Source organism: Acanthaster planci, linkage group LG09 (assembly GCF_054643075.1).
Source record: "Acanthaster planci isolate LZ-2023a linkage group LG09, COTS_SCS, whole genome shotgun sequence".
Classification (NCBI taxonomy): Eukaryota; Metazoa; Echinodermata; class Asteroidea; order Valvatida; family Acanthasteridae; genus Acanthaster; species Acanthaster planci.
This window is the reverse complement of record NC_141785.1, coordinates 8,790,016-8,817,324: the sequence shown is the minus strand read 5'-3', so window position 1 is coordinate 8,817,324 and position 27,309 is coordinate 8,790,016. Positions and strand designations below refer to the sequence as shown.

At 42.1% G+C, this 27,309-nt stretch overlaps 1 protein-coding gene, 1 long non-coding RNA gene and 1 pseudogene across 26 annotated transcripts in view; 2 read left to right on the top strand and 1 right to left on the bottom strand.

Moving 5' to 3' along the window:
* LOC110980701 (uncharacterized) overlaps window positions 1-4,788 on the top strand; it is a 47,740-nt gene extending 42,952 nt beyond the window's left edge. For all 23 annotated transcript variants that reach the window (XR_015426384.1, XR_015426381.1, XR_015426383.1 and 20 more), the window contains one exon: window positions 3,955-4,788. This is a non-coding gene — a long non-coding RNA (uncharacterized LOC110980701). The remainder of the gene's footprint in view (window positions 1-3,954) is intronic.
* Window positions 4,789-5,921: 1,133 nt separating this feature from the next.
* LOC147798108 (NKAP-like protein) lies at window positions 5,922-26,318 on the bottom strand. Of its 3 annotated transcripts, XM_087141020.1 has the most exons (6): window positions 26,180-26,318; window positions 25,191-25,306; window positions 23,522-23,624; window positions 21,751-23,286; window positions 17,469-17,580; window positions 5,922-8,262 (listed from the first exon to the last, which is right to left on the bottom strand). In XM_087141020.1, the coding sequence occupies exons 5-6, from the start codon at window positions 17,476-17,478 to the stop codon at window positions 7,913-7,915; spliced, it is 360 nt and encodes a 119-aa protein (XP_086997146.1). In that variant the 5' UTR covers window positions 17,479-17,580; window positions 21,751-23,286; window positions 23,522-23,624; window positions 25,191-25,306; window positions 26,180-26,318; the 3' UTR covers window positions 5,922-7,912. The 3 variants fall into 3 exon arrangements, with proteins under 3 accessions (XP_086997146.1, XP_086997147.1, XP_086997148.1); XM_087141021.1 differs by lacking the exon at window positions 21,751-23,286; XM_087141022.1 differs by lacking the exon at window positions 21,751-23,286 and having other exon boundaries at window positions 25,232-25,306.
* LOC147798107 (uncharacterized) lies at window positions 24,755-26,527 on the top strand (annotated as a pseudogene).
* Window positions 26,528-27,309: the final 782 nt, after the last annotated feature.

Genomic DNA, 27,309 nt, shown 5'->3' with positions numbered 1-27,309 from the left:
TGAACGTGGAACAGGAAATGCCCTGGTCTCCAGTCTTGGGGGTTTCTGATTTTGCTGACTCGTCATCCTTTGTGTCGTGCTGCTCCCTTTCTTTGTGAAGCACGGCCGGGTGCGGGCTGCTGCACTCTTTGCATTTGGCTGTGGCTTTGCATTGTTTGCTCAAATGGCCATACTTGAGGCAACCAAAGCAAAGTCCCTTTGACTTCCAGAAACGGCAATCTGTCCTCGATTGACTTGGCTCTTAACTTTGGCACTCTTGCATTGTGTTTCCTGGTCTTTGACAGAAACTGCATGGTTTCGAACTTGCCATGTTGGGCGCTGACTTGGTGCATGCATCTGTGTAGACACGCTTCTCCTGTTTATGGAGGTTGGTGAACTCAGTTGCCCCAGAAGCACATCCAATCTTTCTGACTGGTGGTTTGGGGTGCCCTCCCACGACTGCTTAGTGTCCTTTTACTTGCTTGCGAGTGCAAGTCATCCATACACTGGATGAGTCCCCTTCTTGGCCTCTCTTTGTATGAAGTCTACCAGATAAGTGAAGGTCACTGGTTCATCGTTTTTTCTTCTTGCTCATGACATTTTGCCATTTCTCTTGAAAATAGAAGGGGAGTTTGGAGACCAGCCGCTTAATGTTCTCATAATACTCTAAGACTCTTGCTGCATAAATAGCGTGTACAGCATTTTTACGCTCCACCAGGAATATTGCAAAGGCATCCAGTCGAGCTGGGTTATCAGATTGGATCTCAGGCCATCCAAGGGCTCTCTGCACATAAGCATTGGCCAGAAGATTGACATCACCATAACATCTTTCCATTGCTTTTAGTGCAGCTGGGTAGCCTACGTCTGCAGGAAGACAGCTGTACCCATTCATAATATGGCGTGGCTCTCCCTCAGTGAACTGCTCTAAGTAGTTCGTTTGTTCATCATCAACTGTATTTCCGACTACTCTGGCCTTAAACTGGCAGATGAATCTTTTATACTCAAGGGGATCTTCTTTAAACTTTGCGGGGTCAGAGGTCAGCTTTCTGATTTCCTTCACTAGGTGTGTACCACAGAAATGGTAGACTCTCCCGAATGGGTCTGACCTTCACTGTTCTTGTGATTGTCACCATAGTGGTCAGTTATGACTTGATCCTCCATCTTGGTTTTGTCTGCCTCAGCTACTGTTTCAGTGTTAAGCCTTTTCATTTCTTGCTCACAAGGGTGTTCAGGGGACATCACCACAGCACTCATGGAGCCATCTGATAGACAGGTGGGGTCCAAATGATGTGTTGTAGTTTGACTGGTCGCTTGGGATTGAGGTGACGCGTTGGGTGAAGCGTAACTTATGCTGTTACAGGGACAAAATGAGCTCGAGCTCTTCTTCTTTCTGTTTGAGCTTGAGTTCTTCTGTCTTCCTGGCTTCAGACTGGAGTCTTTCTTCCTCCAACTTTCCTTTCTCTTGGAGGGCTCTCTTCTGGCTAACAGAAGCAGTCTTCTGATGCTCCATTGCTCTGGCCATAGACAAGGAACTGGAAGTATGGCTTGTAGCAGAGAGAGAAGTAGGTGACCTCACTGACCTTGTGCTGTCTCTATCACATACTCTAGTATGATACACCAGCCACTGATCCACTGTAGTCTTAAAGTCCTGAAATCTGTTGAGCTCAGGCTGCAGTTCTGCCTCTACCATAGGCCTCTCGTGTTCTGTAACCAGTGCTATGTATTCACCGTGATGAGTCAAAAATCGTTCGTATTCCTGAAGCCATCTTGGGTGCATAGCTCTGACTTCTTCAACATGTTGTGGAAATGTTACAGCAGAGGTTGTATGCTGTCCTTCATTTCATTCAACCCCTTGGCAGCATCTCGCCGACTCTCCATTGCTGACTTTACCTGAGCCTGCGTAGCCGTACTCAAATTCCTCCACAAATGATCATGAAAATGACTGTTTCTTTGGTTCTATTACTCTGGATTAATCCTCAACGTTGACTGTAATGTCGGTTTTTAAAAGAAACACTGTGCTTGTTTATTTCTTTTCTCTCAGTGGACACCAACATACAACTGTTCTCAATGATGCCACTACAGCTGCCTGATGTCACATCAACAAAAATAAAGAAAAACCGAGAAAGAATAAACACCAACATGTAATGAACATCCAACCAAATACGGTAAAATCTCTATAAGTCGAAGCCCATTACGTCAAAACTCTGTTTACCTCGACGTCTTTCTGTATTCCCAACAAAAGAATAGGCCTTTATGTACAATAAACTATTCGTAACTCGAAACGTCAATACCACTAAAGCCGCTTATCTCGAAGTTTTGGCAGGTCAATTAAAAAAAAACACTGAAGAATGATGAATAAAAAGTGATGAAAGAACGCTTGCCTTCATTATGAGTCATCACTGTCACACGCACGGCTTTCCTTTGATGAGCCGAGCATTTTCAAACGGGCTGCCATTGTCATGTCGACAAGCACTGGGTGGGCATCAACCGCAACCGTAAAGGCCGTGTCCGAAACGGGCTTCCACAGCAACGGCTAGGTCTATTGTCTGCGCGTCTCCATGCATTTCCAAATGGAATGAATACCAAGACCTAGCTCCAGACAAGAGATTCGGATGCAGCCTAAATCAGGCACGAATGATGCGCCCTCAAGCGCTTTGTACATGTATCACGTGACCCAGCATGGAAACCCTGACCGACTGGCCCGCGCACTGCATTATGCGGTAACAGCCCAATCAAGCAAAGCAAATGAATGAATTCTCAAGACGTAGACACAGGTACAGCTACATAACTTCATTGGTTTATTTTTTTATTAATGTACCACATAAAACATGTTTAATGATGATGTTTGAGGAAATCTTGCTCAGTAGGAATAGCCTAAAATCCACTTCGTGTTCGACTCAGCTTGCAGGACAACTGGCATAAGCCAGTAAGGTTGCATTTTCACTGAAGCATGTAGCTTTCGATAACTCGAACGTCGGATATCTCGAACTTTTCGTCCATTCCCACTTATCGAAATTTTACTGTAATCACAACAATAACTGAATCCGAAAAAAAACACAATCTCACCACAAGAGGGCGCTGTGACCTACGTTAACGTGAGACACAAACTTGGCCAACAACATTGCTACAAAACACTCTTCTAAGAAACTAAAGCCTTAACTACAACTCAGCAAAATAAACATTCCACACCTGGGTATGGGCTAGAATAAAGTGGATGAAGTAACAGTGAATGGACGGAATAAAAGGCCCAATGACAGGATAATTTATGCTCCAGTTCCACTGAAAATATGCATTACAAGGTACGTGTACATAAACTGGTTATGATACGTATCCCATCCCGCAACGAAACCTTCCCCATTTATCCCTTAAATTATCCCCCCACATCTACAAACTAATATAAATGTCTGCTACAAATGAGTAATAGCAAAATGGCTTACTGCTGGTTTCGGATCCAAGGTCTTAATAAGCTCAAAATGACTGATTAGATTGACAAAATTGACTCGCAAATGTGCATTAGCTTTTTGGGATCCGGATTGCGCGCTATGTCTAGCGCCCTCTGTTGAACTTACATGCAAACGTAATAATCTCACAATGACAGATGACAAATGTATATGTACATATATTTTCCATATTCCTTTATTCATGTACAGCGGTCCATGATGATAAATGTTTTAACACATTACTCAAGGATAATGGACGCTTCTACCAAGATAACATAGAAGAAAATACAAAACAAATTTTAAAATTCGGACAAAAATTAGTTAAACGAAAAAGTTGCTGATTTGACAATCACTTGTGATTTGTGTTCCTTATTGCTGCGAATCTTGCTCTTTTCGAATGATTAAATCCAACAAAATTGTGACTTTTAACAACCCTGCACATTTTTTGTTTTCTGTATTGCCACAAATCTCTTCAAATAATTTACTGTAACATAATGCCCTGAAAAAACTCTTTCCATTTTTTTCATCTGTGCAGGTTAAAGAACGTCAGCGAGCCAAGCAGGCTGAAATGGTTCCTGTCTACTGTGGTCCTTGGAGGGGCGTTACTTCACAAGCTTGGCCAGTGCAAACGGTGTTCCAGAGCTCAAAGATTAGATTTGCAAAATTAAAGTATCCATCATTGCCTTGACGCAGTAAACATGGTTTCAGGTTTGCAATGTAGATGCTTTTTGTCAGAAAAAGTAAATTTTGCAGACAGCTGTGGTGTCAAGGGTGTTTTTTGTCTAGGAAAAGAAATAACCTTAATTTAAAGTCTAGCTGCAGTGCATTTTTCTTTGAAACAAATTTGTCTGGAACTTTGAACACTTATTCTATGTGTAAAAACTCTTACATTCCTATTTGAGTACATGCATTGAAGAGTGCACTTTTGAAACACTTAAAATTATCCATGCCTTCCTGGACAATTGATGAGGGCGCTGTTGCTGTAATGTCGAGGGAAGATATTTCAGCGCATAGGTTTTTAACATTTCTGAAAAAGGGACTGATGTTTGCTTATTGCTATAGACATAAATAAAAGTTGAATCAGCAGAGAAGAAAGTTTTGTCGAGCAAAATCTACAAAAATACATCACTTTTGTGAACAAATTAATTTAACATAGGGCTTTCTTCTCGGGATGACATCACAGTTTTGCTCATGAATATGAAAATGTCATTAGCATAAAAACCCAAAAGGCAGTAAATTGCCCTTTGAAACTCTGAAACAAAAGTTGAAAATCACGTAAACTGAGACACAGAGGATGCATGTTGAGGTGTTTTAGTCAAACAAATTGATTGCAGCCACCCTTGAAGTTGGTGTCCAATCGAATTCAGTATTTTGTGCATTGGATGGACTAATTTCGGTTTCAAATTTTTTTCTTCAGATTTTCCTTTTTTCATCAAAATACAAAAGCAGGCATTGTAAATTCCTCTCATATTCCAAATCACAAGTAGCTCGAACATGAGGTTTATTATTTCCATCATAGTTAAAAGTTTCTTTTTCACCAATTGATTTTTTTTGACGGATACTTGTACATAATATCAAAATGAATACATGTAATTTTGAAGCAGTTTGTATAGAAGTGCTTACCCACTTGATTGACGCACAGTTATATTAAACTGAAATACATCAAAGTCGGTATTTAGCAATCCATTTCTACCCTCATTGGTATGCTGTCTCTTCCGTGTTTGCATATTCAAATTTTGCTTATTTAAATATATGCAGATGACCTGTGTCCTCTGACCTTTTTCTAAATTGCGCAATACTAACCTTTAAATATAAGTTCCGAATTCTTATTTATCAAGAAGCAATTGGCCTGGTGGTTAGCGAGCTGGCTGCCAGGCCAGGGGATCCCGGTTCAATTCCCCGGGGTCCCCGGAAAAGGAGGTTTTTTTTTTTTTTTTTTTTTTTTACTAAGTTTTTTAACAAAATTGTGCATGCCCACCTGGGATTGAACCCAGGTCCTTGTGCATTGCAGCTAGTGTCCTTAACCGCTATGCCACGGCACTTTCTTGAAGAAATGTGCTCGTTTCTAAATGTTAAACCTTCCATTGTTTGGACTTAGAATATTTTTCAGCCAAACTCTGTACTGGAGATGGGCAAGGGTGGAAGTCCTAGGGGCTGGAAGTCTGAGAGCTGAGAGGAAGGGTAGAGTGGACGGCTGAGGGCTTGGGACTATCAGTATTAGAGCTCTAAGGATCCCATGGGGTTGAAGGACATAGCTTCTTAATGTTCCATATTGCTAGTGGGTTTATTATAATTCTTATAGGATCAAGACTGAAAAGGCTCCAAGAGGGAACTTTATATAAGGAGCTTGGAAGATGTTTGAGACTGCTTGGAAGATGTTTGAGACTGGCAGGGCTTAGGATTAGACTGCAGTGTAAAAAGATGGGAACAGATGTAACTCTGGCAGTGTAACATGATTGAGAATGGGCCAAGTGGCAAAGTACTACATTTTCACAAACAGAATTTAAACAGTTCTGTCAGTTGAAACATTTATTTCATAAAAAGCCCAAGTAAAATTGAAATGGTTCTGAAAACAATAATTTTGATATTAAAATATACCTGGAAAAGGCGTATTTCCACAGTAAGCTAAAATTTGAAAACCAAGCAAATTTCTGATTTAGAATGTTTATGATAATTACAGTTGGAAAGGCTAATTAAAAGACATTAGGAGAATACAAGGGCACATGGAAACCATTTCCGTGGGGTGATAAAAAAAACTTTTAACAGTGAGGTTTGGAATGGAAATTGGTGAGCTGATCAGTGTTGATGGGTACAGAATTGGTATTTTGATTGTCTGAATGGGAAAAGGGAAGATGTGAAATTTGCAGTACACTCTCCATTTTAAAAAGCATGCGAATTCCTAGCACACTAGGCTGTAGTCTTTTTAAACGGGGACTGTTTTATGGCACATATCCGTCTGGTCAGTGCTAAAAGGTCATTACAGCAAAAATAAAATTTTTGAAAACTCTTAGGGCCTTACTCTGAGCACGAAGATAATGCTGTATTGAAAAGACAACATGCGTTTTAATTGTATTTATCAAACTAGTTTTTAGGGCCAACATATTTAAATTTAAACAAATTTTCTCATCCAATTTCATGTTTAAAATAAATAGTATTTTCCAATAAGGACCATTTAATGCAGTTTTTCAGAAGGGACCTTTTAGCACTGACACAACAAATACATATAGTTTTTAAAGTAAGGCATAGTGATGAAGTTAGGAGTTTATTTTATTTTGGGGAGACAGGTTGGCACGGTGATACTTTCTTCACCTTCCACCTCAGCAACCCAGAATCAAATCTTGTCCGAGCTGATTTGTGGATTGGGTTTTCAGTCTCTACTTGATTCCTTGATTTTCCCCTTGAACATTTATCTGCCTTTTTCTTCCCACCTCTAAAAACTTGACACTAGCCCCATCTTACATATAAAAAAGTGCAACATATCTCCTCACACGCTCCACAGTTGACGATAATGGTCCATTGAAAATCATCCAATAGAGATTACTTATACATGTACATGGCTGCCATTAAGAGTTTACTGTTATTTATTACTATTCATTCAACACACAATCAGCAGGATGATTATGAATTGTAATGAAGGGAAAATAAATCTTTAGTTTTTAGAGGTTATGGGCCTAGGTGGGATTCGAACACAGGCCGCTGAGGTGGAAGATAAGGAAAGAAACACCACACCAACCCGACTCCCCCAAAATGTTTATAAAGTAAGAAATATCTATCTATATCTATCTATCTAAATATGAGAGTAATTGTACCATGATGAAATCATTTGGAATGGTTGAAGAAATGCAATCCGTCCAACTGTTTATTTTAACTTTAATAGGAAAATACCTTTTCAGTCATGAATTTAGATGAAAGTTATCACTGACATGGAATGAGTTCCATACACGGACATCACTATTTTTTCCCTGTGTGTTAAATCAGCCATCGGAAAGTAATAACACACCCTGAATATTTAAATTTAGCAGCAAAAATATTGCAGCATTTAATTAGACAATACTTTAAATTTCGTAGACCGGCCTCATGGGGTTTGAGCACATGATGTCAAGTGATGCTCATGTATGGGACTCTTTCCTCCTAATATACAAACGCACAAAGACTTGCGCATAGGGTGGCTGGGGCATAAATCTAAGGAGCGGGCGTTACAGTCAGACCTTGTTAATAAGAGGTTTTTCATCTGCAGATTGCCTTGTATTCATAGGAACCTTATATTATCAGGAATGAAAACAATGACGAACAAAGACATTGGGACCAAAAACTGTCCTTTTAATGAAACAAAGTTGTATCAACAGTGCCCTCGTTTATGAGGTTTGACCAGATACCCCCCCCCTGCACTTTTTGGAGGATGCACTATTACTGATTCAGTTTTGGACAGTGACAAAAAGGCAGACTTGGAGGTTTTATTCAAATTTCCCAATGGCTAAAATGGGAGGGGTATCTTACGCGTACATTGTACCATGCCCAGTGCCCACTAGTGTCCAGCACACCCACCCACCCCCACCCCAGCACAGATTAACGTCACTGTAAAGCAGAAGCGAGGAAGCAGTCTTTTCCTTTTTCCTTGCCTGTGTGAACCACTGCTTGAGATCCTGCTGTGGAAATCTTCCTCGGTGAAGGAGGCGAGGACTGACATCTCCTTGATGTTCTCGGGAATCATCTCTGGGAAGTCCCACAGGATACTGTCCCTCCATCTTGCTTCTCTCGTTGAAGCAGGCAAGGGCCTCCTCAGAAGCTTCATAGATCTGGTTCTCCTTGAATGGGCATGTGCACAGCTTCCGAACGACAATGTCTGGGGAAGAAATCAATCACAGAAAAATTATAGTACAGCTGTATGAGAAACAGACGTTTTGATAAAAAAGTCACAAACAGAATACATGTATATGTCCTTTTACACTAAAAATTGACCAAACCTTCATATCAGAGCTACTGTAACAACTGAGGGGGCTGTTAACCACTTGCTGCCAGGGGACCCGTTTTCAAGCACATAGGCTTTATACACGGAGCCAGGGAACCCGAAATGGGACAAAGGGAGCTGGGCCTTGTAACAAAAGACCAGGCTACTGGACATTACCGACATTTAATAGTGAAGATAATCCTGTTTTGGAACAGTATACCACGGTGTGGGGCATTTAGAGCGAGTGGATGACCACCGGGGACAAAAGCGCTCCACCACTACAGCAATGAGCCACACAGCACCGCTGCACGCTAAACTGGCCCCTACTGAAAAGAGGTCAGCAGTGCACTGTGCCAGGTTCTTGAACAAAAGAAAGTTATATAACACCGCACAATCTGGGCTCATTTAACAAGGATGCAGGCCTGGCTGAAATACTCGGGTGTCAATAAATTTTGTCTGTCAGACTAGAGTGGCCACCAGACAGTAATTTGTGTGGGTGTAAATGTCCATTATTTGAAATGAATTTTTGAAGACTTTTGAAAACTGAAAATCTTGGAAAAGTCCCGATTACATGTGTGTGTGCACTGCATTTTTTAAACCACCCGGCAGCAAATGGTTAAAATATCTAGGAGGAAACACTCGTTTAATTTGACTCCATATTTGCTATTGGATTCTAAATATTACAGGTACAGTCCATCATTTGTAGGTTTTAATTAAAACCCTGGGAAGAGGGAGCGGCCTCTTTTGGCGAGTCCATTGGAGCTAATTAACGTTTAATTTTTTTTTTCGTCCAAATGCAAAGACTACTTATCATATCCTACCCCTGTACATGCTGAAAAATCTGGTTTAGTCACTTTACAGCCAGGGCCTCCCCTAGCCAGAAAAAATGAAAAAAATCCAGCCGGCCTTGAGCCAGCCTCTAGCCAATTCCCATAGGACTGTGTGCTGTGTACAATCTAATGGGTTGTTTACAAAACGGTACCCGGGGCAGGCAGTAGAATGTTTTTTATCAGTGACAGCTGTCTGGAACTTGTCAGAGGCCTCTTTCAGCTGTCTTTGAAGTTTTATTTTTGTTGGGGGGTGTGGTGGTGGTGGTATGGCTTGGCTGGCGTGTGGTGAGTCCCCCCTCAAATTGGGATAGCCTGGGAAAACGGCCCCCCACGGTACTGTGATGCACTTTTGGTGGTTTTTAAGAGCTGTAGAGGCTAGGGGACAACCACTAAAGCATTAATATACCTTTAGGACGGACTCAGGGCTTCGCAACCCTGAAAAATGAAACAGACTCAACAGAATAGTCTGCTCCAGCCACCATGCGAGTAAAAATTCGTACTGCCTCGCAGGGAAAAATTAAATGAGACCTACATGTACTTAGGTGTTGAAATTTGATTGTAGGTCTATGCCGCTCTCTGGGGGCAATATTAGGAATTACATGGGTATACGTTACGCATGCACCAAGCCAGACTTTAACAAATCCGTGGGTCTGGTTCAGGAAAATGTACCAAACCCTACCATGTACACTATTTTGTATAGTTGTGTTCAAGGACTGTTTACTGTATAAGACTTAAAGGTTTTCGTGGTGAAAGAAACTAGATCTATAGTAAAGATTGCGGTAACACCATGTATTTATCTCTTCTTTGAGTATGTGTGGTTCTGAGAAGAACCGGGGAATAACTCGACGTTTCGAACAGTGTACTCTGTCCGTCTTCAGGAGACTGCAGGATTCTAACTGGGAGTGGAGCTTATATGGTGTAGAGAGGGATCCAGATGTAGGGATTAGCTCGGTGAGGCGTTAAGGCGGGAACAGTGATGGCGGGAACAATGGATGCTGCACTAGATCCTGGGGCTGCATGCCCTGTGTGTGTGTTTACCGGAGCGTGTCAGTTGGAGTTGGCAGTGGGAGAGTGAATAGCTGGGTGCCAAGGGGTATAGAAGAGAGGAGCCAAGCTGAACTTATCACCAGCATCGAAGGATGGTATCCCCGCCGCATTAGAGAAGCCATGGAAATCATCAAGCACGACACAGTTCCCCAAGACATCGGCTTCAACATCAGCGATATCTGGCGCCCCATCCTCACATCCCAGTCCAATGGGTCTCCTATACCCTAGGACTCCCTAGTTAGGTTTCCCCCTCAGTCAGCCTATGGGTCTTCTATACCCCTTGGCACCCAGCTATTCACTCTCCCACTGCCAACTCCAACTGACACGCTCCGGTAAACACACACACACAGGGCATGCAGCCCCAGGATCCAGTGCAGCATCCATCGTTCCCGCCATCACTGTTCCCGCCTTAATGCCTCACCGAGCTAATCCCTACATCTGGATCCCTCTCTATACCATATAAGCTCCACTCCCAGTTAGAATCCTGCAGTCTCCTGAAGACGGACAGAGTACACTGTTCGAAACGTCGAGTTATTCCCCGGTTCTTCTCAGAACCACACATACTCAAAGAAGAGATAAATACATGGTGTTACCGCAATCTTTACTATAGACTGTTTACTGTGTTAATGTCAGATCCAAGATTTTTACCATCATGAGAAAATCATATAACGTAGACTGAGGGTGGGATGGTGGGCATGTAATTCCTAGTAGAGCCTCCTGACAGCAGCATAAAACTACAATCAAACTTCAACTTCTAGGTACATGTACATGTATGTCTCGTTTAATTCTTTAATTCTATACTGCCCTCTGGAGGGCGATAGGGAATTCCATAGGACTTCAAAGCTAAATACTCTGGGCCATGGATCCAAGTAGACAGAAGTAATCAATCAGCTCCAAACAAGTGAAAAAACTCTTTGATTTACTGTCATAACATTGTACATGTTCGGTGATACAAGCCCAACTTCTGAGCACAACGTTTGAATCGACACTTATACATGTTTGTAAACATAAACCAATTTGTTCTGACTGTAAGCCCTAAGCCTGCAACTTTCTTTTTTTTTTCTTTTTGTTTAACATGAAATCATCAACTTCTTGAATTCAGTAAGAGAAACCAAACCATTGGTAATGACTTGTAGTTGACTACAAAGTCCTTTACTGTGATGAAGTAACATTAAGCTTGATAGGCCATTGATGCTGTATTTCTACCTCATTTAAGAGCTAAGGATCTTTGTGGCCATGTCATGTTGTAGTATTTAGCACAAGTACATGTAGATGCACACTACTCCAACCTACTGTGCTTAGGATATCATCCAAAGAGACTCCTGCTTTTTAGTGCTTTTGAGAATGAAGCTGATCTGACACTGTGCTGTGTACTTTGATGTATCGGTACCAGCCTTACTCAACATACTTGTAGTCTTCACCCGGTGAGCAAGTGTTGAAAATGTCATGGCTTTGTGTGGTCACACAAAGCTGATGAAAAGCCTTGTTTCTCCTTGGCGATGAGGCATTATTCCTGGTGAAATATTCGGACATGGCCCTGTGCACACAAAAACCCCTGTTGACTAAATATGCCCTAAGGCAAAGGGGGATAGCCCGGTCTGCTTTGTTTAAGATCGGCTGTTGCAACAGTGAATGAATATGCTGATTTGCTCTGAGTCATATTATTCAAGTCTAAAAGACTGAAATTTTTTAGCTCTAGCCACCAACAGTATGGCTACAAGAGAGGCCATCTTCAAGGTCAAATCTTTAAGAGATAAATACCTCACTGGAGACATGCCCCACAATATGTAAAGCAAATCAGCTATATCCCATGTATCAATGTATCTTGGTGTAGGGGGGTCCGAGGGTATACACTGCCCTCAAGAATCTTATCACCCATGGGTCGGACCCAGTCTCTTATAGTATATCCTCCCAGGAAATCCTAGAAGGGCAATAAACCTTGCTCCAGACTCGTTTACACTGAGTGGAGAGCCAGGAGGCATTCAATCCTGGGCTCTGGCAGTCATTCAGGGCAGTGAAATCACTCCACAGTGGCTTGCTACACTGTCACAAGGGGGAAGGGCACTTTTGTACACAAACATATGGGAGTGCTGGGGACTGGGTATCTTCCCACCAAACATTTGGCAATACCAAACTGACCTGGAGGGTGAAACCCCTTCTTAAAGGAGTCGCTGGGTCCAACTTGCAAAGTCAGGAAGTGTGGGCCAGCTGCTGCGTTGGATTTTTCTCATGTGATATAAATCATGTGATTGCGGCTCAGAGTGAGTCACGCTCACTCCACGGAGGGTTTCAACACAATGAAAGTGCCTTTCAGTGCAAAAGTTGTTCCATTTGCAGATGTAAACACCGTACTGTTTATGAGTCCCTGATTTCCAGGCACTGAGCATGATTTCTGAAGTTCTCTCTGAAATCTTAGATTGTCTGAGTGTTTTCCCGATACATGTCCTGCTATCAGTATCAATGTTTCTCGTAGAGGATGAAGCTTCTGACTGAATCGCAAGGTTAGGAGATTGACTTGTGGTAGCTGCACAGGCTCCTTGTCAAGCAGTTCCAGGAAGGGAACAAACCATAGCTGGGTTGGCCACAGTGGTGCTACCATACACGCCGACCCTTGGTCGCACCATTACTTTTGTAGGCATCTGCCGATCAAGGTGAAAGGGGGGGGATATATGCATGACATTCTGACCATGAACGCAAGAAAGGGTCAATAAATTCAGCTTCAGAGTCCCTTCGCCAAGCAACATACCGTTGGCACTTTGCATTCAATCTAGAAGCAAAGAGGTCAATGTCCATTGGACCAAAGCCTGAGTAAGGTTATGAAAAACATGATTATCCAGGGATCATTCGCATCTATCATTAAAATACCTACTTTCAAAATCAGCAACTACATTATTGGCACCAGGGTTGTGTGATTTCGATAATACTGTTGGTAAGACACCAAGACCACCAATTTTTGGTTATATCTTTGAGGTAAGATTGCTTTCCTCCCATATGGTTAACTAAGCAACAGCTGTTGAATTATCCATTAAGAGCTGCTAATGTTTACATGTATCAACAAATTTGTCTTGGAAAGACTGTAAAGCATAAAAGACTCCCAGTAATTCAAGGTAATTAATATGACATTCCTTTTCTTCCTCATTCCATCAACCACCGGTTGATTCATTAAGACATGAGCCACCCCAAGCTTCTAATGAAGCATCCAACATAATGCTTACTTCTGGGTTTTGGTGATTATAACCTTGCTTTGTATGTATTATCTATCCACCATTGCAATTCTTGTTTCAATGTGGCTGTTACGGCCATGGAATGTTCAAAATTACCGGTACCTTTCATTCTGTCCCGTTTTCGAGATTTCAATAATGTAGAGGGCTTAGCTGTACAGCTGTGAAACTGGCTACTGCACTACAAATGACTTTAGCCATATTGCGTATAGAGTCCTCAGATTTCTGCAGCAGATTCTTAGCTTACGAAACAATTTTGGGTGTTTTTTTTCTTCAGGTAAGGTAACCATCATAAATTCTGAATCTTTTTCAAATCCCAAGCAGGTAATCCTGGTTGTGGGTTGTAGTACTGATTTTTCAAAATTGATTGTAAATCCCAAAGTTTGCAACATTGTTAAAACCTGTTGCATAGAATCAAGCAAAGCTGCATCAGCAACAACCAATGTACTCTGTATCATAAAAAAAACCAGTTATATTGTGCCCCATCTACGTAGTGTAAAATATACTGGCTTGGTATATTTTCTCGGGGCACATGACAAGCCAGTAGGCAAACAGGTAAACTGCTAAAGCTGTCCAGTCCAAATGAACAAGAGGTATTTTCTGAAGCACTCATGAATTGGGACACCACAGTAAGCATCTTTGAGATATATTGATGCCATCAGGCATCCTGGTGTTATGAGATTCAATGCCCCCCATGCTGCTGTCAGAGTTTCCATTTTGAAATGACAGTACTGAACATTCCGATTGAATTCTTTCAAATTAACGAATTGTTCCATTCTTGTTTGGGACAAGAAAGACAGGACATATAAACTCTCCTTGCTCTGAGCTTGCCAATTCAAGCACCTGTTTCTCCATAACTTGTATATCTCTTCTCCATCACTTAATGTGATTTTTTAAATCTGGATATCTGAACATTTCCGGTTTGTGCTGGGACAGTATCATTTCTGAAAGGAATGGTGCAGCCTGCAACTGTTGGCAAAATGTCCTCATCTGATGTTATTTCCTTCCAATTTTGGATGAATTGTTTCAGGTTTCCTGCCACAAATTTACATGTAGGTGTAGGCCTATCACTACCTCACCTTTGGTAACAGTTGAGCTCGAGGATTGTCCTGATTTGCCTTCATGTATAGGTGTGGATGCATATGAAGGCACTCATCGGTAACCTGACATGGAATACGATTGTGGCTGCCACCTCACACGTGCATATCGATGAGCCCTGGCATATGGATACAAGTACCCAGGTCCACACAGACGATAATAAACCAGGCCACCTCTTGCCCTGCCTCCTGTAAAGGGTGGAGTGGATCATGGTCTTGTGCTAGGCTTCAGCTGACCCTACACCTGATTTATATTTCCTATGTCCTTGATCAGCTTTTCTGGCTGAAAAGAGAAGGCCATATTTCCATGCCACATGGGGCTTGTGCAGTTCACCTCTCCTCAGGCACAGATTGTGGAAACTATGGCCTAGCATGGCAAGGCCATTCATACCAAGGTCAGTTACATGTAACTTATCCAGGTCATTGATCAAATCCTGTTTGCCAAAGGTGTCTACCATCTGGACGATGCTCAAGGCAGATTTCGCCACAGCAAATTGTACCACTTGTATTCACTCGTCAAACTTTTTGTTTGGCTCAGAGACAAGAAATTCCAAATGAGTTCATTAACTCACACTTGCTGTAGTTCCTTGCAATTTTCGGGCTGCCCTACTTCAGAAGTCGTAGTTTTGAACTGGTCATAATCCATGCCAGATGTGAACATGTTGTTCACTACGATTGCTAAACTTGGTTCGACTGGATCGGTGATCTTTTCTTGATCCTTATGAAACTTCTTAAGGAGTTTGTCGAACTTGCCTGGTGGCTGCGACATCTTCCAGTCTTTTGCACCTTCTGCACTGACATCGTCAGTGTCAGGGAGTGCCTCCGCCACTGATTTCCTCTTTTTCTGCAGGAGGTTCATCGGCTTCATTGTTGCTTTTGCCGAAATAGGCACCGCCATCTTGTTCTGTCATGGAAGGTGCATAACCTTCCGTAGCGCAGGGAACATATTTCTGCTCATAAGGGTACTCGTAGTGCTCTGCATCATACCAATTCATGGGACTATAAAGACTGGGATTTTCCTTCTGTTTTTTGAGTTCATGTACTGTAACTCTGCCATCAGCTTTTTTAGCTCATTCATCATTGTTGTTAGAACACTTTTGTCCTTGTCACTCGTACTCTTTGAGCTTGAGTTTGTACGAGAAGTCGACATGTTACATTTCTGTTTCGCTTGTTCCAGTCATACATGCCCAGAACGCATAGCACTGGTGCTCGCATCACACAGAGCTGCACTCTTGGCAGGACTTTTGATTTCGGATTTTTCCACATTGGGGTTTCTTCTATCCCTTTCTTTTGATGTGACAGCGCCACGGTCTTGTGCCATTTTTGCCTTCTGAGTTTAAGGCATAATCCGTCAAAGATTTGGGTTCAACTCCAAAGGAGTTTAAATAATTCAAGATTTACAGCGAAAATCTTATGAGAGATGTTTTACCCGCTCAGGCAACAAACGTAATCTGGCGCATGTGCAACGTATACATGGAATTCCATATCTCATATAATGAAAAGCATACTTGGCTTTGTGGGACACTCCCTGCCAAATTATTTTTCCAAGTTATTATTTTGAAATAAACAATGCAGGAGGCCATTTATGGAAACTGCTCTGACAAGTACGCGTGCGCGATTACTCTCATTTGGTGGTTCAGTGCGTGACATCACATAGCTGCATTCAACTGAACATTAACATGTGTCCCAGATGCTGAATTCGGGTGCAATTCAAATAAGACAGCAACTTTTGATCTGAAATCAAAATCGAAAAATATTGTATTGCAAAATATTGTTTTGCTCAGAAAATGCACTGAGCTAAAACTCAGATTTATTCTAAGGCGTCCTTTCTTCAATTTGAGTAATTTTCTGGTCTGAACCCTCAAAGAGCCCGGTTATTTTAGCCCACCATCTCACAGCTGCCAGAGGGTGGGGAGGGTGCACACATTCCACTCCTTGTCATTACAAACTTGAAGTTTGAGGTCAATCTGGCGTCTGGTTTTGTTGTTACAGTCATTTGAAGTTCAAGGCTACATGCGCGCCAGCCCGGGTGCATTGAGCTCCAAAGGGGAAAACGCATTCAACTCTAGCTGACCGATCTTGGAAATATTGGCGCTGTGCAAGAACAGTATGTTTAATTTGTACAAATGGGTGTCAAAATAAAAAAATATATATCTCCGCTATAATGTCGAAGGGGGTTTACCCATTTCACACCGAGACATTTTTCAATGTTGATGATGCTGAGCCGGCATTACTATTATTTTTTCCGTTTTCAAAATCCTTCAAAACTTCAACATTTCATTTAAAGGTCGTTTATAGCCGCACAAAGTAATCTTTAGGCACTACTCTAATAAGACAGGTGACTTTCATTGACGCCCAAGTATTTCATCCAGGCCTGCAGCCTTGTAAAAAGAGCCCAGATTTTGTGGTGTTATGCAACTTTCTTTTGTTCACGAACCTGGCTCAGTGCACTGCTGACCTCTTTTCAATAGGGGCCAGATTAGCGTGCAGCAGTGCTGTGTGGCTCATCACTGCGGTGGTGGAGCGCTTTTGTCCCAGTGGTAATCCGCTTGCTCTCAATGCCCCAAACCCTGGTATATGGTTTCAAAACAAGGCTGGATTATCACCACATTTGAGAGTGAAAAATGTCAATAATTCCCAGCAGCCTGGTCTTTTGTTTGGAGTACGGTCTTTTGTTACAGGGCCCTGTTTCCTTTGTCCGAGTTTGGAGACCCCGGCCACGCATATAAACCATACGGCTCCAATTCCGGAGTCCCCAGCAGGAAGTGGTTAAAGGTTCCAACATAATGCACAACTGACAATTGATGGACTGTACCTTCAAGTTTAGGGTCTTCCCCCCCAAATGTCGATGCTTTCTTTCTTATGATGTGCATATTTATTGTTTACTAGCCAAAAGACACTCTTACCTGCCATCATTCATGACGTAGCCTGCATCTTCAAATTTGGAGATTTCATCCCTGGTCAATCCACTAACACCACGATGCAAGATATCTTCGCCAGCTTTCAACACAGGCACATCTGACAACAGAAAAAATCAACAAAAAAGACAAAGAATGATAACCTTTAGCTATATCAATGTCACAGGATAAAAGGCACAAAATAAGCAAAGGTGTCAACCGAAGGGAACATCCAGCAGCAAATATTCAGAGTGGAGGGGCAGCAAACTTGTCTTTTTTGAAGGGGCTCACCTTTTAACATTTTTTAGATCATGTAGCCTTTTATGGCCCCTCTGGGGCTGAGAATTCATTTGAGGAAAGATAACTAAAATAAAACCAACAAAAATTACATATAAATTTTTCTGTTTTAAAATTCTCTGGCTCTTTTTGGGGGTGGGGGCTAGACCCCCCCCATCTGCCTTTGCAACTGTACTCTGTATACTGTAACTATGTTCTTTCGTATTATATTATAGGGTGTGCATATCCAGGTATTTTACCCGTTTTTTGTCAACATGGGAACCCGGAAAAGAGATCACTTAATAACACATGGCATTGCGTGCAACCCCGGTGGACCATGTGCCCGTACATAGGAAGCAAGCAGCACATTGTTTTAAAGGTCGAAGTTAATCTCTCCTACCTTTTTATCAAACGAAATTGTTACGTTCAGGTTACAAATTGTCTTTTTGTGGGTATATGAAACAAAAAAAAAATTCTCACGAGGAACATCAAAACAAAGCACAGAGCTGCAAACCACTTATGCACCAGCAATCGCTCAAAGGAAATGTCCCGGATGCTGCATGACCACGTAGACGCAGAATGCACGTGCGCAAATGGTGAGCGCTGGTCGTGTCACGTGTGGACCAGATCAGTACCTCGGTACGTACCACTATGTCACGGGTTAAAAGGAGTCATCACTGTCAAGTGCATTTCTTTTCTCATGGGGACCAGTTGTATGCGTGTTGCATAAACCAACTTTACCTTAAACTGCAACAAATCCTGGCTTTCAAGCTACTGAAGCTATAACCTGATTGCTAACACAGACCCAATTGTAGTCCCCTTCAGGCAGTCCAATCACCGACACAGCAGCGGCCATGTGACCGCAAAAGGAAAGGTCATGTGAGAGAAAAAAAATAAGACTACCGGTATGTGCAGCACTTCACCTTGTAAACAAGACCAAGCAATACCACAGTTTTGCCACACCAAGGTACCACGATAAAGTGGTTTAATAAATAATTTTTTTTGATAAGTCCATTCCCCTGAGGTATGAGTTGTTGAAATTTTAATGTATAAGTACTTCGACAAGTGACTTTTGATTGGCCGACTGTAATGAAAAAATACTTATATTTGAAATGCTTTTGTACATATAGAAAACATCCTTCCTTTGTGTTTTGGAGATACCTCAATTTTTTTCAAAATCTAAGCTTTTATATTTGGACTCACAGGATCGATCGACGAAAGAGACGATGACACCCTTCCTAGTTCTGGATCGGTTTAGGATCGAGACAAAAACGTCTCCACAAATAAAAAGTAACCATGCAAAAAGTCCATTTCAGCAAGAACCATTGCAAAAAGTTGCTTTTCTAATGAAGAATTTCTTAATTTTAAGAAAATTTGATCCAAAATAAGAATTCCAATGAATTAAAAAGTAGAAATTAACTGTACAGCGAGCTATCAATGGTACCCTCCCCCATGCCGCACAGTTGACAAACCCATTACGTCACATACATTTATGCTGCACCTGTGTAGTTGAGTTCGCAAGGAATTTGCGTGTTAATGTCGTGCGATCCGAAAGTAGGGGGAAAAGCTTTCAGTTTTCTGTCAATTAACAAAACAATGGAAACTCTAAAAGTCATTTTGATTAAGCAGACATTAGATGCAAAGGTTATGACTGTTCAATCTAAAGAAGTACATGTATTTGAAATCACACATAGTGAGTGACCTATTGCCCGTGAATTTTAGTGGGTTTTTTTCGCTCTTGTGAACTAGTAAAATGACTACAGTACAATGGGCGAAGTGGATAACAAAAGTAGCTGTTGATCTCTGAACTGAAGTTTCATGTATGACCACGGGATCAGGTTTTCACCGGCACAGTGATTTTTTAGCAAGTCTGCCCTTCGGAATGAAATTTCACAGACATTTTTTACATGGATGTTTGTTTATAATTTATTTACAATTTTATTTTTTTTACAGGTACCCGGCCCGAAAAAATGGCACCAGGTTTTTATATCAATGGGGGGTACCCGGGTACCCGGCACAGGCCTATTATATTACGTGGCTGATACATCCAGAAAACAGTGCTTGGCAGTGCAGGGAGTAACCGGCTGGGTGGGTTCTAATGGGTACAGGAACTGATAGGCAAAAGCAAACTGCTGCAAGGACCAATGCACCCATGGGCGGGGGACCAACCACACTGCTATTGCCTTACTCTGTCAGGGCAGTGATGCCAGAAGATGAGCCCACAGGCACGGGACCAACCACGCTGCTATCACCTTACTCTTTCACCTTACTCCATCAGATCAGTGATGCCGGAAGATGAGCCCACAGACAGGGGACCAACCATACTGCTATCACCTTACTCTATCAGAGCAGTGATGCCAGGAGATGAGCCCACAGGCAAGGGACCAACCACGCTGCGATCACCTTACTCCATCAGGGCAGTGATGCCAGAAGGTGAGCCCACAGGCAAGGGGCCAACCACTCTGCGATCACCTTACTCCATCAGGGCAGTGATGCCAGAAGGTGAGCCCACAGGAAAGGGACCAACCACGCTGCTATCGCCTTACTCTATCAGGGCAGTGATGCAACAACATGAGCCAAAAGACAAGGGCAGTGATGCCACATGAGCCAAAAGACAAGGGATCAACCACGCTGCTATCACCTTATTCTATCAGAGCAGTGATGCCAGAAGATGAGCCCACAGGGGACCAACCACACTGCTATCAGGGAAGTGTTGCCAGAAGATGAGCCCACAGGCAGGTGACCAACCAGGCTGCTATTGCCTTACTCTATCAAGGCTCAAGGCAAGGTCTGTCTCAATCAGATGACACATATACGAACAGGAGATGGTACCAAGTGACTGTTTTCTGTTCTCACACTGCAAAGATGGCAGCTATGTGATTTGAGATTTCAAGTAGGCTCTTTAACAAAAGGCAAAGGATATTAAGCCATCACTGGCAAATGTCACTGAAAGGACTTTTGCCAGAATAGCATGTGCAGTTTCTGTTTTGGGGACTTAGAAATTCTTACCACAACAAATCTTTGTCTGGTTCTGTGGCAACATAGTCATTGTGATTTTGTGTTCAATCACACCATTTTGCAATTTCTCACTTTTTCCAAAACAAAAAAAACCTCTTCTTCTTCGCTGCATTGCGTATTGTGTCTGCATTTTTCTGAATCATGGCTTTACACAGCCTTTGGATGTTATCTACTTTTTCTGTAGGTAATGCTAAAGTCATTGAATCCGAGTCAATCTCAAAACCCAAGTGGATTAGCCGTTTACAGGGATGGAGAACTGATTTATCCCAATTTATGGCAAATCCTAATTGCTGCAGAGTCTGCACGACATATGAAACTGAGGCTTGCAATTCCCTCTGCGTATTGGCTACAACCAGCATATCATCCAGAAAAGCCTCTCTCTCCCTGCCCTGCTTCATCATTTTTGTATATTTACGAGGGGCACAGGAAAGCCCATTTGGTAAGCAGGTAAACTGAAACACTTTGCCATCCCAGATAAATCTGAGGAATTTTCTGAAATCTTCATGCACCGAAACACTGTAATAAGCATCCTTTAAATCGATTGAGGCCATCAAACTGCCTGGCGACAGCAACTTCAGCACTACGTCAAAGGTGTCCATCTTTAAATGGATATAATTAACATGGATGTTGAAGTTTTTGAGGTTTAGAATTAACCTGAATGTTCCATTTTTCTTTGGCACAAGGAAAATTGTGGAGAGATATTCCCCATCAACATGAGAGATTTCCTCAAGAACTTGTTTTTCTAACAAGTGTTTAATCTCGGCGTCCACAATTTTTTCTTCTTGACACTGAATTTTGATGTAGGTTTGCCAACCTGTTAGGGAACAACATGTTCAAACTCAATAGTGCAGCCTGTGACCGTTTCGAAAGTCTCTTTATCTGAAGTGATCTCTTGCCACTGTGCTACAAAGTGTTTCAGTCTTCCTGCTTCAAATTGAGTGGCTTTAAAATTAATTAAGGCAGCATCACAAGAAGTCAAATCTTGGGGGTAGCCTACCTCACTTCTGGGTGCTGAGCTCCGGGCACTGCCACGACTAGAAGCTCCTCTCATGGTGCCTCTTCCCTTGGGAGAGGGGCAGTACTGGGGTCTTCCCCGATACATGGCACCACGCCTGGACAGATGGGGCCAAACCTAGATGGTCCCCAATGGTAGCTATATCCATCAAAATGGCCCGAGTACTGTCGCCTCGGACCCTTGGGGTATGGTTTGCCACCAAGTCGAAGCTGGCTGCTTTGTTTTACGTCTTCGATGACCTTTTCAACATTGTCCTTTCCCCCATGGAGGTAGTTGTTGTGTGGAACATCTGTGGAAAACAGGTTGTTGTACTTCCATGCAACCTCTGGTTTGTGTAATTCACGCCTACGGAGGCAAAGGCCATGGTAAGCATGACCCAGCATAGCCAAACTAGACATGGCCATCGTGGTCAAATCATCCACCCAACGTGTTCCTGTATCTTGGAATTCCGGTTGAAACTTAACAACTGCGAGGCTCTTCTGCATTTTGTCAACCAATTTAGCGAGGTTACAAGCGGCCTTAACCACAGCCGCATGCACCACTTGAAGTCTCTCATCAACTTCTTGGTTGGGCCTTTCAGTAGGTTCCACACAACTTCATCCACCTTGACAGCAGTAAGTGCCGTGCAGTTTTTTGGGCGTAAAATTGCCGATGTGGTTAACTTTAACAAGTCGTATTCCATCCCAGAAGTGAACGTTTTGTTCATCCCTTTTTCCAGCAGCTCAGCAATAGGCCGTCCGGTTTCTTCCTGGTCCACTATGTTCAGTTCACTTAAAAATCTATCGTATTTAGATACGTTTGGGTCTTCGCTTGTCCCTAGTGAAGAAAATTGGTCACAATTGGTCGCTGTCATGCCTTTCAGTTTCATGCTCCTGACGTTCACGTTGTTTGTGTACATCGCTAGTGCCTTGTGAGTCATCGAGGTCACGGGTCATGCTTTGCGAAACCGAATGGCGGTCACCATCGTATTCATCCACCATGTGCCAGCCGGCGCCGTAAGTGTCATAATCATCACGAGGACAAAAGTAGTCCTCTTCATATTCCCGAAATTGTGTGTACTCCCACTGTTCTTTTTCTGCAATCTCCAGTTTACCGACTTCATCAGTCAACTGCAAAACATTTGACGTTAAGAGACTCAAGTTCTCGTTCAACTTATTGGCTGCTTCTTCAGTCCTTGATTTCTTCAGCGTGTCTTCGATACGCACGGAGCTTACCAAGCAGTGGGAACACTGCCAGTACCAGTGAGTTTCTTGCCATGTGAACTCACGTTTTGTTTGGCGTTTTCATTCTGTTTTTCTTTCACTTTGGGGTCGCCATCGGCACCCCTGGGTTCCTTATCATGTTCAACACCCTTGACCATCTGGCTCGGGTAAAAGGGACTGTAAATCCCGTAATAAATCACCAAGTCAAAATCTCTGACTGGACGAACTCAAATGTTCGACTGTCTGCTCAAAATTGCAATCGCAATCTGGTCTGCGCATGCGCAGTCGTCTCCCATGGAATTCCATTATCACAACTCTAGAGGGCAGTGTAGAATAACCTTTATAGGTTTACTCATTCAAAGGGGCACTGTCTACTCGTAGCTGACAAAATACACTTTAATTAAATTTGCGGATAATGGCTACATATCCACTGCCTTTAATAAGAGCACATCAGAACTTTTAGACCTTGGAAAATTCCATGGCCAAACGTACCAGCAAAATTCATTTCTAAACAGACGGCAAACATGACTGAAAAGTGATAGCTTCTCTACCTGCTGTTTTCTCCATCCACTGTTCTTGTTCCTTGTCACATCTGAGTTGCTTTCACTTGGGTCTTAAATGGAACTCACTTATCTCTTGAGCCTGCTTCTTACACTGTCGGAATACAAAGGAGATCCAAAAAACAAATTACTTCATTGAGTCTACGAGTTACATGTAACTTCATCCACAGTTATAATGAGTCACTACACTTTGTAACTCCAGGCCAGTAAGTATAAGACTGTGACTCAAGTAGTAAGTTGAACATAATTACTCCGGTCAAGTCCAGTCAGTGTACATGAAGGTATATACACGTACAAAAGTCGAGTCTACTGGGTATCTACAAGTAGCTGGAGTTAACGTGAGTCACAACTGAGTACAATAAATAAACACAAGACTGCTCGTTTCCACAAGCCACAGGTGTACTTCAGACAGATTCCCATGGCCTACATGATAGTGGATACCAAACATCAACAAACATGATGTCCTTCCCTAGCAAAGTGTATCATAAGTGTCAATTTACTACAAATAAAGCTGACGTTCAGCAAAGTACTTAGACTACTGATGTGCTGGGAACTATACAGAGAATCGGCTTCAGTTTTAGTAACACTTTGCTATGGGAATATGTATGCCATATTTGTTAATATCGGATACCCACTACAGGCCACCTGACTTTGGTGGGTTTAATTGATTCTCTTCAAAACCTACAGCACACTCTCCCCCAAGTACTGGACCAGATTGCTCAATTGGCAACTCTAAAATGGCAGTAGGAATGCTGAAGATTTGTCTTTAAAAGTAATCACACACATTTCAATTGGGCAAAGATACATGAAATTGATCTCATGTACTGTGTAACAAAATACTAACACACACCTCTTTATGAAGTAAAGTTTGTGATATGCTCTCTCTAGGGACCGAGCAGTGAGATTATTCTGCTATGGGGACTATGAGCTCCTTGCAAAGCTGTATGGAATCAGTGGATGAAATGATGGGTTCATGTTGCAAAATTGGCAATATTGATATTTGTGAGTAGCACAGTAAATGCATAGTTAACAGGTGTACCTCTTATTTTCATAGCAAGATACTGCTGCATCTATTGCCACGCCGACAAGCAGGAATACGAGCAAGGTCCATGCTAAGCTGGAACACTGGCTTCTATTACTGCCAATCTGAAGGCATTTCATGCAGACCATGGGGGAAAACACAGAGCCAAAGAGGTTTCTTTCAGTGTGGTTCATGAGTCAATTATGCTCACTGAAATTGAGCATGTAAGTTTAAAATAGTGATTTTTAGGGAACTGGGAGCACAAAACTTATATCTGATTAGTCTAGTCATTCTTTGCCGGGAGGTAATTCTGAAACTAAGAAACGGTTTTGACGTATCAGTGTCGGCTCAACATAAAGCTAAATATCTAGAGTTGGTCGAGTTACTTTGTTTCAGAAACATAAATTTTATTCTCTCTTTGCTTTGTCATTTTACAGGTGGTTATGCCTAGTCTCCACGTCTCGCTTGGTGTCCACAAGAAACTCTTTGATGCATTTGAGCATTCATGTCACAAGCCTGACCATCAGTTGTGTCATAATTAGGCAGAGCATAAAATAGTGGAAGAGGCCTTCCCAACTCGTTTCAGGAACAAGTTATTGCTGAAGCCAAATGGCAGGAACTGATCCAAAAGTAGCTTACCCAGAAATGTGAATGTCTTGAAGAAATCAGGGAGGAACTACCTCTCCATATTCTTCAGAACAACCCAGTCAGCAGATGAGCAAGCTGCAGACCATCGGCACGCAACAAATGAAGCCCTTCAATTGAGACAAGAAATCGAACAACATGTAACTAGCACAATAATGACAACAATCAAGATACATGTACATGGAAATGCCTGTGCATAGAGGTATCAAATCATCCATATCAAATCAAATCAAGTGGCTTTGTTTGAAAATCTCGGATCACTTCACTTTTTTGGGTCATCTGTAATTCCTTTCTACATGTACATGTACAGTGTATGTGTGTATTTACGTTACAGGAGACAGACGCAGCAACAGTAGGCCTGACATACACGTACATGTACATAGTCAACTTTCTGAATCTACAGACAGGCATGAGGGAAAGTCCTCTGTGGACAACCACCTCCAAGAGTGTGGCAAGGTAATGAATGATTACATGTACTGTACCCACATGATCACTGCGTGTGTTGTCTTAAAATGCATCATAACATTGCAATACAGTTCACTTTTTGTTTCAATTTTTTATTGGGGTTAGCCACGTAATTTTTTGCCTTTCCCCGAAGATACCCTCAATGTAAGTCACAATTTCAATTACTGTCTTAATTCTAAATTTGCGGCTTGAAGTAATAGAGGGACTGATATCTGTTCCATGACAAAAGGTTGAAGCCCATCTGAGAAATTTAGACAATGTCCCTGTGGCAGTGCAGACGCAGCTGCTTCGTAAGGCATCAACTTGCAGGAGTAATTTCACAAAGTTGTTTTGTGAAATTTGCAGGTGTGTATCACGCCATCAACCATGCAGAATACATTTGAGGAAGATGACATCCGTTGAACAGGTACTGTACTCATAACCCGAAAAAGTACTATTTTTCAGAGCCTTTAATGCTTTATTCTTATTTGTTCCCCAAAGCTACAGAGATCACCATCAGAGACTTCATGTATGCATACCGGCAGTTGCTCAAGGATGAAAACATCACACCCAAGCTGCACTTGCTTGAGGACCATGCCACTGAGTAGCTTCAAAGATTCAAGGTGGGCTTTGACTTTCATAATTAACAAGGGGGAGAGCTTATCCACACAGAGTTCAACCGGACAGGTCGAGCTGTTCATGGCATGCATGACAACCTTCAGAGGTTGATGACCATCCTGAAACGTCATCACATCAGTACAGCACCTGAAGTTTTATCAAGAGTTGTCAAGCCTGCCTTAAAGCAAAAGACAAAGAATTGTTATAATTAACATCGACTGCAAAAATAGTTTTCAGCTTCTGGTTTCTTTAATAGCATGGCAGCAGTACAAGGACAAAGTGAATATTTTTGGTTTTTTCAGAAACACAAACATCCTACAGTTAGAGTTTTCATGGATTAGCAGATACATGTAAATATATGTTTGATTCAACTGTACTGCTGCTCCTTTGCAAATACACTAAATCAAATATTCAAAAAGTTGAAGCTTAACTGGTCAAGAATTTCATACAAGTGCCACTTAAACTTAGCATACCACAGTCGTTTTGTTTGAAGAAATAACTAGGCCTACGGTGCATGTAAATTGTTGACAATATTTTGGCATGTTTTTAGTTGCTTAAGTTAAAGATGATTTGGACACGCATATCTCCAAGATAATCATGACTGTCAGGAAGTTACACATGTACAGCAGTTCATCTTTTCTACTACTCTTTTTTTTCCCCCTGTTTTGTTCTTGTTTCAATTTCTTTCTGTCCTGTTCCGTTGTATTATTTGTTATATAGTTTTGTTCCGTTTCGCCTTTTTAGGGCCTTTGTATTGCTTTTTTTTCTTCCATGGCTACACCCTAAATGGAAAAATAAAGTTAATATACACAGACTGAGTATAATAACAGAGTATAAGAGAGCTATATACTGTAGAGAGCTGGGCTGTTCTGGTGTGGGGTGTGGAGGTGCTTGGCCCGCCGACAGAGCTCTTTTAGCCATGGCACTGACTGGGCAGGGCCTTATTTTGTCCTTGTTTTGGGCTCGTTAAGCTGATTATGCTTGGTCGAATATAATTTGCCTCTTTGTCCGTTAACATGTTTTTGCCGGCTGGCTAATTTTCATTGTATAA